This window comes from Vulpes lagopus, chromosome 2 (assembly GCF_018345385.1).
Source record: "Vulpes lagopus strain Blue_001 chromosome 2, ASM1834538v1, whole genome shotgun sequence".
NCBI lineage: Eukaryota > Metazoa > Chordata > Mammalia > Carnivora > Canidae > Vulpes > Vulpes lagopus.
Genome location: NC_054825.1, coordinates 140,219,133 through 140,233,142, shown reverse-complemented (window position 1 = coordinate 140,233,142; position 14,010 = coordinate 140,219,133). Strand labels below are relative to the sequence as shown.

Below are 14,010 nucleotides of genomic sequence, written 5' to 3'. Positions count from 1 at the left end.
ACAGAGTGAACACACACACACACAGAAATAAATGTGTATATGGAGGTACTAGACAGGTGTTTTAGATTCTGTATCAGAGTAAGTCTTTCAATGAGTTTATCAACAGACTGCCATAATAAACAATCAGTGAAATTCAAGTTAGGTCAATAGAAATTATCCAAATTAAAATATAGAAAGAGTCCTGAGAGACGACGTCAAGCAGTTTCATATACAAGCAACTCAAGTCCCAGAAGGGAAAAATAAGAGCAAATAGTCTTTAGTAATACATATCTACCCAAACCCTCCAAGGCAAAACAAACCCCAAGTAGGATAAACTCAAAGAAAACTACATCTAGGCGCCTCATAAACTGCTGACAGAGGTCAGGTGGGATAAGGAGAATGGGGAGTAACCACCTAATGGGTATGGGATTTATTCTGGGTTCATGAAAATCTTTTCAAACTCTGTAGAGATGATGGATACACAATGCTGTGAATATCTAAATACCATCAAATTGTTTACTATAAAATGGTCACTTTTGCTATACTTATTTCACCTCAACTTTTTTAAATGAGGGGAAAAACATTTATATTTCTCAAAACAAGGTATAAAATGGCCCTTACACATATGGAGATATTCAATTTCATTCATAATAAGAGAAATGCAAATGAGAAGTAGGCCAAGATACACTTCAACACCCATTGGATTGGCAAAAGTTCAAAAGCTTGGTAATACAATGTTTGGTAAGGCTGTGAGTAAACAGGTACTTTCATACATTGTTGGCCATAAGGGGAAACAGTACAACCCTTACAGGCGTATGTAGCAATAACTGGCACAGACTGTAAAGTCGGCACCACCTATCGGTGTTCACGCCTTTTTATAATCTCCACCCTTTAGTATGCACAGGGATCTAGGACTTGCTTCTAACCAAGAGTCACCTCTGTGGTAACATCACATCATAAAAGACTCCACTGAAAGCCTGCTCACTCTAAAGGCTCTCTTTGACAGCTTGATGAAATGACCATTTTGGGAAAGCTCACAAGACAAGGAACTGCAAGTGGCATCTAGGCTTCCAAGGAGGTCAACATGAAGCCAGGGCCCTTCCTCAGTCCCACGACCACAATGAAATGAATTCTGCCAATAACATGAGTGAGCTTGAAAGCAGGTATTTCCACAGTCAGGAACAAAGCCCAGCAGACATCTGGATTGCAACCTCGGAAATCCTACACAGAGGATGCAATTAAGCTATGCCCAGACTTCTGACCCACAGAAATTGTGAAATAATAAATGTATGCTGTTTTAAGCAAATTTGTGGTAATCTGTTGCACAGCAATTGGTAACTAACACACTTACCATACTACATATGCATTTACCTTGCAGGCTCAGCAATCCCATGTCTAAGAATTTATACTAAAGATATACTTTCAACAGTACAAAAATACTCCTGTATACAGTTATTAATTGTAACTTTATAATTGTAAGATACTGCCAACTACTTAAATAACCAAATACAAAAAACAAAACAACAACAACAACAACAAAAAAAAAACAAATACAGGAGATTGGTTGAAGTACTCTACAGCTATAAAAAAGGCTAAGAAGACCTCCATGAACTGAAATGTAGCTTTTCTAAGACTGTTTAGGGGAAAAAGTAGAGTGCAACATAAAGTATATAGGCTGCTACATTTCGTGTATGAAACAAAAGAAGTAATTATGAAGAAGAAACCTGTATCTGCTTACATTCATAAGAAACAAAAAAAATAAAAAGAAGGATAAACAAGAAATCAGTGATACTGATTAGTTACATGGGGCATGGGATTGAGAATGAGGGATTGAGATTCGCTATCAAAGGAACAGAGAAGGGAATACACCTTTTCTGAATATCACAAGTTGATAACTGATAGCTCACCCATCAAAAAATATAAATTAGCAATGTTGAGGTGTGGGGGCAAGACATAACCACCCTGAAAATTGAAAGCAAACAAAAACAAACCTCAACATACTGGATTTCAAATAAAAAACACAATCACACTGAGGAGAGGGGGTTGAAGCAAAGCAAGCTTTACTTCAAAGCTAATTTGAGGAACTTGTGAAGCCTATTTTTGTGAATACCCTTCATTTAGGGGGAAAAATAATTGCTAGCAAATCCTAAACTTCTGCCAGTAGTTTGTTTTTCATAGTGGTATGGAGATAACAACTCTGAAACCATTATGTGAGTACTGTGGATTGAGTGGATGAGTCAATGTACAGATGTTGTCAGAAGCTGAGTTCTCACAGTGGAAAAAGGCAGACAGATACAAAGAACAGGAGAAGCCAAGAAGGAAACTTTTGGGGGTGGATTGGAATTGAAGGGATCAGTATGAATTAATGCTTTCTAATGTGTGTATGCATGTATGTTCTATCCACTATAAAAGGCTCAAAAGCTGTGACATTTCAGTAACGATGAACATGCCTAGTACCAGATCGTGGTTTCTACATACCATTCCACATTAACCAGATACTTGGAAAAATTTCCAATTCCAGGACTTAAAGTAGGGAAGATACATAATGGGACTGAAATAACTTACTGTACCAGAAAATAAGGAAGCACTAAAAAAAAAAACTGGGCCATTTGAAAATACATAGGAGCCAACTTGAAGGGACTCCTGCTGTGCTAAATGTGAGGTAACAACAACAACAGAAATCCAACAGTAATGGATCATAACCCAATGAGTAAAATAGGAACCACTGGTCTTTTCTGGTAATAGTTTACAGATCCAGTAGAACGCCAACTGATAATCATAAAGGTAGAAAATCACCATTCCATAACCAGCACAGGACACATCAGTTCATGCAAGAATCATTAGTGGCTGACAACTCTAAGGCAGAGAAAGTCTGAGAAGAAGTAGGATATTAATTGTATGGTCTTAAAGCGTCTCCTCAGAAATTGTTTATTAGTCCCAAGAGGAGAAACAGTAACCACACAATGGAGAAACTAAGTGACATTCTAAATGGATAATCAAAATTAAAATTGTCAATGATGGACTAATAAACACTGTATGACTCTGAATGTGATATCCTGAGAAGGATAATCAATTAGGTATCATTTCGTCAGATATTCTCAAACCGAGGCATATTCCATAAAATAACTTCCTTGTATTCTTCAAAAATATCAACATCATAAAAGTCAAAGAAAGGCTAAGGCACTGTTCCAGATTAAAGAACTAAGGTATGATAATGAGATGCAATGCAACATCCAGGGCTGGATTCTAGACTGGAAAGAGAAGTGTTATAAAGAACATTTTCAGGAAAATTTTATAAAACTTGAATACAGATTACAGATTAGAAAATCATATTCTAGGTTAAATTTTCTCAATCTGATAACTGCAATGTGTTTATGTAAGAGAATATCCTTGTTCTTAAGAAATAAACTCTGAAGCATTGAGGTTAAAAAATGATATATAAATTGATCTTTCAAATGCTTTAAGTAATAATTGTACATATATGCAGTTTTAGACATATTCTTAAAGCAGGGAAACAAGGGAAGTAGGAGGAAGAAAAAATAAAATGTAAAACGTTAAGAATTGGTGATTAAGTAGAGAGGATATAGCGCTGTAAAATGCCTGCAACGAATCTGTTATTCTGAAGTTGTTGAGATTCTCAAAATGACATATACACTGGTATTTTCAAAAATACAGGAATTATACTTGCTACTAGATCTTGTTTTAATGTGATACAAGATACAAAGCATGTCATAGCACAAATCTGGTTTTTAAATACTTCGATAACTATTATTCAAAACTGGTTATCTTGCAACCTTATGCGTTTTATTTTATTCATTTATAAATGTTATTCTGAAAAGTGGACTGCTTAGGCTTTTCATGGCACAAAAAAAAAGAATCTCTAAGCTATAGATCCCTTATCTATTTATAAGTTAGTTATAATGAGGAAAATGCAAATAGCCTGCAGCTTTTTGTGATGTCATAAGCAAATTATAAAAGAAAACATCACTGATAACGAACATTCAATTTAACCTTATTAATTTCTATACAGAATGATTTCCCTTAAGTGTAGAGAGTATTCAAAATATTAACTTCAACCTCATACAAGGCATCTAAGAACACGTATAACACCACACACCCATATATGGAAAAATACAGGCACACAGTGACTATAAAAATGAATCAGGACTATGAAATTTCTTATAGAGAAACTTAGTGCTTACATTATCTTAGACAAATTGGTTAAAAATAAGATACTATTTACCATCTCTCTTTTGGAAAATTTTTTAAAATTTCTTTAATGATTGGCTGGTAGCAGGCTTCCCTCTCTGCTTTCCCGGTTTCACTCCAGTCTCTCACAAACTGTTTCAGTGTGGATTTTAATTTATCCATGTCAAATGTAGATGCTGGCATAATCTTTCCATTCCCCTGTTTAGAAAACAGAAATCAATTAGCTTCTGACCAAGGAATCAATCACGAATATGGTTAAACAGACTTGCTACTAAGGGGCTATATAGATGGTTTGGTGGATAAATCACTAGCCTCTCTCCTCAACCAGGGTTCATGTAGGGTTGAGATCCTACATGAAAAGAGTTTGGTGGTCTCACTTCTACCCTCAATAGATTTAAGGTCCACTAATCATGAAACCACCATATAATTAAGCAGTCTTTACTCAGGAGAGGACCAGAACTGAGCTGCTATGGAGACGGGACATCTCTCTCTAAGAGAGGGAAGAAAGTCCCTCCAGGTCATTGATGGGGCAGCATGGAGAGGCTCACACTGGAGTGGCCTAACTGTATCTATCCTGTGGATACAAAAAGAGGACTTCAGTTTCTATTACTGCCAGTCCCTTGAGATTTATAAGTGAAAATAACTTCTTAAAGTAAAAGATAAATATCAACAGATACAAGATACTGAAAATGCATTTAGCAAAGGAAATTAATTTTACACAGCTAGTAAAGTTGGTCATAAAAACTTGTCACTAACTCCATATGCTAGAACAGTCAGGACATTATGTGAAACGTACAACAATATGCCAATAATTATCTTACTATTTTTATAAAAAAGAATAATAATCCCTGAACAAACCTAGTTTCTGGCATGGTATTCTGTTTAGCCTAATCAAATGCCTGAGCATAAAAGTGAAAATATTCTCTAAGTAGAACAAATGGCCCATGCAAAATATAAAAGTGAAATCCAGAAAGATAAAGACCTCAAAATACGGAGGTTAAACCCTAAAATAAAAATAGAACAAACTTTCACATACATCTTCTCCATATTCTTTATTTTCAAACATATGTATGCAATCATTCACAATGGTCAGTAGTATTTCTTGATTATGATCAATGCATTTCCGAATCTTGTCCAAGTGAAGAAGAAACTGAGGAAGTAGTTTCTGTTGATTATCTGGAAGTGATCGAAATTGTCTTTCTGTTCGGTTCACTCGCTCATGCATACTGGTGCTAAAACATAAAAGGTGTTTTTTAAATTGGCAAAAGAATTCTCACCAGGGCCAATCTTACTTAAAGGTTGTCTTGCTGCACAATTATTTCTTTATAATGTTGGGAGATTGTCATTTACAATCTTTTGGTTTGGATATCAACTAAGGATATCAACTTAGAAAGTTTTATGTTATCACTAACAAATTCTCTAAGCAACCAAACAAAAGACAAATACTTTACAACTAGCAAAGTAAACATTTGCACCAATTAGGAGGGGGAAAAGGAAACATAAAGAGGATTAATGTACAATTAGTTTATTTTTATGATTATAATTTCCAAACTTAGAATTTTTAGCAAACTAGATGAATGCTTTGAATTTCTCCATCAAATAGCAGAATACTGCTCTGAAATTACTTGACAATATACAATATATGTTTTGAAATTAACTAAGAACCAATCAAGCTAAATTAAACACACACACACACACACACACACACACACACACAAAGGATCTTATGTACTACAAAAATAGTAAACAAAGGAAAAATTGAAATTCTATAGCATTTTACATATTATTCACAATTTGCATTCCAGAAATTTCCAGATAACTCTAATGGTGACTTTGAGAATTACCTATTTATAAAATCTGAAAACAAACAAAAAAACACATCATTTTTAAAAGCTGAATATTACATTTGCCATGAGTGTCATTTTACATCAATCAGATGGGCAAAATCTAAAAGCCTGATTATAAGAAATATGGGAAAAAATATTAGGAAATATTCCAAAAATATGGAACTTGAATATATATACACATACTGATTGATGACAGGTGCCGAAATTAGTACAACCACTTAGGAAAATAATTTAGCATTACCCAAAAAAGCTTAATATGCACACTCCCTAGCAATTACAGTCCTAGACACATACTCAAGGAACTCCTGCACAGGGGCACCATGAAACATAAACTATCTTCCTATTACAACTGTTACATATAACAAACAAGAAACCTGCAAATAACCTAACAGTTAATCACCAATAAAATGAATGAAGAAAGTACAGTATAATCAAACAATTGAATGCAATTGAATTAATAAACTACAACTATACACAATAACATGGATAAAACTTATCAAAGTAAGTATGTGTTGAAAAGAAGCAAGTTGCAGAAAAATACAGAATGTACAATTCCATTTTATATAAAAATAAACAATATATTACAGGGACTGAACACATAAAAAACTACAAAGAAAGCAAAGAAATGAAAATTAAGAAAGTGATGTTCTTTGCAGGGAAAAGGAAAGGGTCTTTTTTTTTTTTTAACCAAGTGTTGGGTGCATGGGTTTTCACTGTATCATTCTTTACACTTTATATAAACAAATAAATGTGTTTCTCCTCAAAGTTCTTTGACATTTACTCTGTACTAAATGAAAATGAAAAACACGTTTTCATTTGGTTGCCTGAATCTTTCTATTCACTCAAGTAACTGTCTCGTTTTAATGCCAAATTACTCTTTAATTTCTGAATAGTAATAAAGAAGTTCTGAAGAAGCTCTTGAGTAAAGCAATAACCTGACCAGGTTTTTAGAAACTGGTATGTGGTGGTTGTGGTGGTCAGGGGCAAGAGGGGAATTGGTAGGGTAGTGTGAAAAGATCAAGCTGGCAGGTTCTGCATTGATATTTGCTTTGGTCCCCCTAGAGACAGTGTAATAGTGAGCTGCAGAGTCAAAGAGATAGCGACTGAAATCCAGGTTATGCCACCTATTTGCTACAAGACCCTTTGCAAGTTACTTCCTTTCTCCCTGCCTCAATTGTCTCACATACAAAACAAGGTAATACATAACAACAATGATGATGATGATGATTATAGAAGCTATTATTTGTTGAGATTTAATAAAACCCAGGCCCTGCAAAAGTCACTGAACATGGATTACTCTGAGAAATCTCCATAAAACCCTACAAGGTTGGGTACCATTATATTCCTCTACCAACCCAATGGGATTTCACTAAAAATGTAACAAAATAACGCATACAAATCACTTAGCCCAGGGCCTGAAACATAGATCAAATGTGGTAGGTTTAACTATATATGTTCACAGTGAAGATACAAAAAAATGTAAAGTAAAAATTCTCCAGGAAAAAAGCTATTAATAATCCCTCTTCTAAAGGTAATCAATTCTTTTTGGCATATTTCTCCTTGTTGTTAAGATAGTTTTTTTAATTGCCTTTCTAGTCAAAAAGTAATACTCAGAACAACACATCACTTGGAGATCACTAGAAATGAAGAATCTCATGGCCCACCTAAGAGCTACTGAAATGTAGCCTGTCTTTTAACAAGATCTCCAAATGATTCACATGCATATCAACTTTTTAGAAGCACTTGTAATTCTTCAGCTTTATCAAAATAATTTTCCCAGATCAGAAAAAACTTCTCTAATGACTATAGGACAAATGACTATAATGACTGTTCATTATCCCATCTATGCAACCAAAATTGATTTAGTTATTTCCCAAACACTGGGTATCTATATACTTTCACTTGTCTACATGATAGACTTTGTGTTCTGTCTATATTTTAGGGGGAAAAAATTATTACAAATTCCCAAAAGGATAATTACCAAGTCAGAAAGGATAAGTACTGGGGTGCCTGGGTGGCTCTCAGTTAAACATCTGACTCTTGGTTTTGATTTAGATCAGGATTTCATAGGTCATGGGATGGAGCCCCAAGTGGGATGGAGCCCCAAGTGGGCACCATGATCAGTGGGGAATCTGCTTCTCTCCTTATCCCCCTCCCTCTGCCCCTTCCCAGCTCACTCTAAAATAAGCAAATCTTAAAAAAAAAAAAAAAGTATTTTTAAGGTTCTTGACACAAATTCATTTTCAGAATGAATTAAGTTACATTCCTAGAAAATGAATCAAGTTACATTCCTAGAAAATAGAGGATGACACTAAAGGAACTATTTAAAGTGACTATAACAGCAAACAGCAGAGTTATGAAGGGTTACAACTCACAGTCAATTGGTTAAAGAGTACTTCATTTCTAGTGTTCCTGAGCACTGGATGCCCCACAACCTCCCTCTCAACACATCTCAAAATTCAACATATCCAAACTGAACTTCGCACACAATAGCCCCTCCAAAAAAACCCTGCACCTCTTGCTCTATGGCTGACACTGATGAATGGTATACCATACATCCACTCAAGTCAGAAACAAATGAGTCACTGTAAAACACCTCTTCTTACAGACCCCACAATCACAAGCCCCAGATCCTTTTGATTCTACTTCATAAATTCTCTGCAAATCACTACCTCTCCCAAACCCTCATTTGGTCTCCCAAAGATTCCTAAGAGGCCTGCTCCCTAGGAATGCTGTCCCCAGATTAAATCTACCACGCCCAATGAATTCTTCTAAAATATGTCTCATCTTGTCCCTATATTGAATCTCCAGATTTCAACCTATGCAAATAACAATCAACAAATGTTATGCTCCCAAGGTGGCATGTTTCATTCTCCATGGAGACTAATTTCCAGACTGTAGGGTAGCTGAAGGAAGTTATAGATTTGCCAGAAGAGCCCACACATATTTACTGTCAATTACTGATACTGAAGTGATGTAACTACAACAGAACAGTTATGAGATACAGGATATGTCTTAACCCCTGATTTTTAAAATGGTCTGTAAAACTGTCCATAATGTACATCCATCCACAATGACTCTCCTGAAATAAGTGAGGTCTTACTGAAGCTGATACAAGTCCAATCTTTACAATACTATTTTAAATGGGGCTAATCTCACTCTTCTGGAAATGTTTAAACAACCAATGTACTTTAAGGCAGGGGTGGTCAAACTATGGCTCCCTGGATACTGGGTCCACTTTGTAAAGACTTTTCCTGGAACATAGCCATGCCCACTTGTTCACATACTTCCTATGGTGGTTGCTCCCACATAGGGGCAGAATCGAATAGCTGTAACAGAGACTACCTAGGCCCTCTGACCTTAAAATATTCATTGCCTGGCCCTTTAATGAAAGTTTCCCAACTCTCCCAACATTCTTTTAAGAATGTTTTACAACCTTCAGACTCTCCTTGGTTCTGAATTCAGTCAGCAGTTATGAGGCCATGTCTTCTGATAACTAAGGGGAGAAAATAGAGTGACCAGCCATATGCTCAAGAGTATCTCTACCTTCAGCTCTCTCCAGAAGGTTGGTCTTGGCAGTGACCCCAACTCTGACTCAGTCTCCTTTCATTAGGGTGGGTCTGATACTGGGTCTGAGCCAAGGGCCAAGGTCATAGACCCATTCCTCTGCACCGGTTGAGCTACTCTAGAATTCCAAATAGGAAAGTGTATCTTCTCTCAAATAAATAAAGTCTTATTTATTTGAGAGAGAGAGTGAGAGCCAGAGAGATCACAGAGAGACAGGAAGAGGGAGAAGACTCGCTGCTGGGCACGGATCCCGATGCAGAGCTCACAGTACCAGGACCCTGAGATCATGACCTGAGCTGAAGGCAGACACTATTAATTGGCCAAGCCAGTCAGGTGACCCCTTCTCTATCCATTTTTAAAATGTATTAAAACACACACACACACACAAAAATAAGTAAATAAAATAAAATAAAATAATTATAAATTAAAATGTATTAAAACACAAGTTTTAAATGGTCTTACTAGTATCTCTGCTTACTAATGCAGGGTAAAATTTTAGTCAACAATTTTGGATTTCAGGCCAGACTCTACCATAATTTGGTTGTGTAAGCCTGCACAATCTGTTCACCTCTTTATATGCCTATTCCTTCAGCTGTACAAAAGAACTCTACATCTCAAGTTTTAAAATCTTACCTAACTGCTATTTCGAAAAGTAGAATGTTTCTCAGAAGACCTTTATTTTTCTTCATTCATAACAAGATTGGTATTTTAGGGCTCACAACTTAAAACTTTTTTTTTTTTTTTTTTTTTTTTTTTGCTATTCACTACAATGCTACAATAATTTTTGCCTTAATCAAAATATGTCATCTAGGGCAGCCCCAGTGGCACAGCGGTTTAGCGCCGCCTGCAGCCCAGGGCGTGATCCTGGAGACCTGAGACTGAGTCCCACATCGGCTCCCTGCATGGAGCCTGCTTCTCCCTCTGCCTGTGTCTCTGCCCCTCTCTCTCTCTCTCTCTCTCTGTCCCTCATGAATAAATAAAATAAAAAATCTTTAAAAAAAATAAAGAACTCAAAAAAATATGTCATCTAAGCAAAACCTGTAGGAAACACAAAATTAGAAGCCATATTACTAGATCATATTAATCAGGACATTTCTTGTCCTTTGACCTTTAATCTAAATCCCCTATATAATCACTAAAAGACAGCAGTGAAACTAAGCTTTTTAAAATCTAGAAGTACTTGCTAAAGGTTTAGAATAGGATTGTCCGGGATCCCTGGGTGGCGCAGCGGTTTGGCGCCTGCCTTTGGCCCAGGGCGCGATCCTGGAGACCCAGGATCGAATCCCACATCAGGCTCCCGGTGCATGGAGCCTGCTTCTCCCTCTGCCTATGTCTTTGCCTCTCTTTCTCTCTGTGACTATCATAAATAAATAAAAATTAAAAAAAAAATTAAAAAAAAAAAGAATAGGATTGTCCATCAAATCTTACTGCAATAATGGAAAGGCTTACATCTGCACTGTCCAATATAACAGACACCAGCCACATGTGGCTGGCTATGAAGCATTTGAAATGTAGCTAGTAAGACTGAGGAAATGAATTTTAAATTTTAATTAATTTAAGCTTTAATGTAGCTAGATGTGACTAGCGACTACAGGATTGAACAGTGCAGGTCTAGAAGATCATAAACTGTTGGAACAACCCAGTGTGTTTTCTGCTACAAAATGCTTCCCATACCCCTAGTCCTTCAGTGATGTTTTGAAAAGCATATTTTTAACAATATTTACAGTCTATTTGAAGTGTTTCATCAAGAGAGTACACACAAATAAAAAGGATTGTTTTTAAAAAATAAAATTATCCTAAATCTCACATTAAACTGCTAAAGAGGGATTACAGTATAGGAAACTATATCACAACAACTAGAATATGCACATAAAAACTCTTCTCTACATTGCCACAGTTGAGCCCTACTTCTAGGTCAAAGGTTCCTGTCCCCCCCCCATAAAAAGGCCCATTTGATACCTAATCTTAAATATCGATTTTAAATTAGTCTTAGTATATTGGAACCAGCACACACACACACACACACACACATTTTAACTAGTTGGGTCCACTTCCTTTCCAGGACATATTCCAGTATCCTTTTCTAGATTTTTCACCTAAATCTAGGGTTAGTTGTTTCTCCTCCCTGTGTGATTCTTTCAAACAACAATACTTGCATCAAGTTCAATTCTGTGGTTGTATGCCTTCCTCCCTCTGTTGATACTAAATACAAATCCCCACACTAGTTAATTCCCTTTTGGGCTCCATTAGTAGTGCGGTCCAGTTCCTACGCCTGGGTTTAATCAGTAGATTATTTCATCAAGATCTTTGCACTTCAAAATTTCAGGTTGCAGAAATGCAATCGGATTCTAAATAACTTTCGGCTTTTATTAAGCAAGTTTCCAAATTCAAAATAGTAACAAGCTACCAACTTGGTCACAAACTTACAGGCTATTTGGGAAGCACAAATGCATTTCTTTGCTACTACTTGTCTTATTTGTTAAAAATAGAGCTTCAACAACATATGCCAAGCACTGGTGACACAAAAATAAATAAGGCTCAGTCCCTGCCCTTGAAGAGGTCACAGTCAACCAATTAAAAAAAAAAAAAAGTTTGCATAAATCACAGCAGCATCCCATCTAAGGGAACAGTTTTACCCGTGCAGTTCCTGTCTATCTCATTCCAACTGCAGACTCAGAACATCGCTGTCGGTGAACTCAACTCTTAACACGAATAGAAGTGCTAGATTTACCTGAAAATCTAAGTCCCTTTCAGATCTTGGAATCAAAATTTTGTGACTAGGCTATTGTAACACCTTATCTAAAAAGGAAAAAAAAAAAAAAAGTGGAAGTTAAGCAAGTTTAAAAGCCCCATCACTGTGCCCAGCCCGCAGCGAGAATTCGATACATATTTGCAGAATAAAATACCAAAAAAGTGATTCCTCTACTGCGCCTCCTCTCCTCTCCCTCTTTAATAATGAGCAAATTTTGGAACATCCGGACCACCTCCGACCTTAATTTCACCCACCAGTTAAAGACTCTGAGCGCCATCATTCACCACTAATGTGCCCGGACGTTCAAAGCGCCCGGGGGGTTGGGGTGGAAATCTTAACGCAGCTCTCGCAAGAACTGGCAACAGTTTGGGAAATTCGTCCTACGGCATCCCACGTGCAGGTGAACTTGGGTTCTCGGCGTGTTCAGGTTGGAGGACATCGACAACACATACAGATCATGCCCAGCACTGGACGCTTTTACCACCATCATCTTCTATCTGCAATTGTTAACAGCGCTTTTCCGGTCACCCCCACCGGCCTCAAAGCCAAACCTTTAACGAGGGACGACGGAAGGCAAGAGAGCTAATCTGATCCTGAGGTTAGAAGACACGAGGCTGGGCAGCGGACGGCGCGGCAGACACGCGGCTGTGCAGGGCCGGGAGGGGCTAAGGTGGTACGAGGTGACTCGGGGGCCCGGAGGTCAGCTGTGGCGGCCCGGTCCGGGCGCCCCGGAGGCGTGGCGGCCGAGGGCGAGGGCGAGGGCGAGCGCGGCGGGCGAGCGCGGCGGGCGCCCCCGTTCCGGCGGCTCGGCCGCGACCAGCGGGCACCTCCATGGGCTGCGCCGGGGTCCGCCACGGGCTTCTTACCCGTAGTAGCGGAAGGCATTAATGATCTTCCAGAAGTGCTCGCGCTCCAGCCGCTCCTCCTCCTCCTCCGTGCTGCGCGCGGCCGCCGCCGCCGCCGAAACCGCCGCGGCCGAGGCCAAACGCCCGGCCGAGAACTGCACTTCCACCTCCTCGCTCCCGCCGCGGCCGCCGCCGCCTCCCCCGCAGCCCTCGGGCAGCTGAGAAGCGGGCGGCGGAGGGCGCCGCCGTCGCTGCATCGCCGCCGCGGCCCTAGGCCTGGCTCGCTTGCGTCTCGCCGCAACTGAGAGCGTGGTGGCGGCTGCTCGGCCTTCCTCTAGACGGCGCCCGCCGCGGACATGCCCCCAGCTCGCGGTGCGCTCCGCCCCCGCCGCCCTCAGGCCTCCATCCGCGCCGGGCTCCGCCAGGTCTTCGGGAGCGCCCGGCACGAGCGCGCATGCGCAAGCGGGGGTACGACGGAGGGCCGCCGCCGCCCGCGCTCATTCGCTGCCGGGCTTTGGCGACGGCGCGCTGCCGTAAGGACGACGCGCCCGGTGGGCGGGGCGAAGGGTCAGGTGGGCGGGGCGAGGGGGGAGATCCCTCGGGGGGTGGGGCCGGCACCTGCGGGACGCCGCGGAGGCGGGGCCTAAGAGCCTGCGAGCGCTGGGAGGTGGACGCGGCAGCTGACCCGAGGCGAAGGGAGGGGCAAGCAGGAAGGAAGTTCAGCTTTGATGAATTTATTAGGAATGTTTAGTTAAGAAAATCTAGAGGGGAGGTCTTGCGTTCATCCTGATCTGAAGTTTAATTTGTTTTC

General features: G+C 39.4%; 1 protein-coding gene across 2 annotated transcripts in view; it reads right to left on the bottom strand.

The window, feature by feature from the left end:
- Nucleotides 1-13,608, bottom strand: part of CARNMT1 (carnosine N-methyltransferase 1) — a 42,428-nt gene extending 28,820 nt beyond the window's left edge. Inside the window, exons 1-3 of one of the 2 annotated variants that reach the window (XM_041740889.1) lie at nt 13,221-13,608; nt 5,225-5,420; nt 4,223-4,386 (exon numbers count right to left, since the gene is read on the bottom strand). In XM_041740889.1, coding sequence (XP_041596823.1) covers nt 4,223-4,386; nt 5,225-5,420; nt 13,221-13,456 — 596 coding nt within the window. In that variant the 5' untranslated portion in view covers nt 13,457-13,608. Of the gene's footprint in view, nt 1-4,222; nt 4,387-5,224; nt 5,421-12,608; nt 13,136-13,220 lie in introns of those variants that run through there. The other variant, XM_041740899.1, reaches the window with a different exon arrangement.
- Nucleotides 13,609-14,010: the final 402 nt, after the last annotated feature.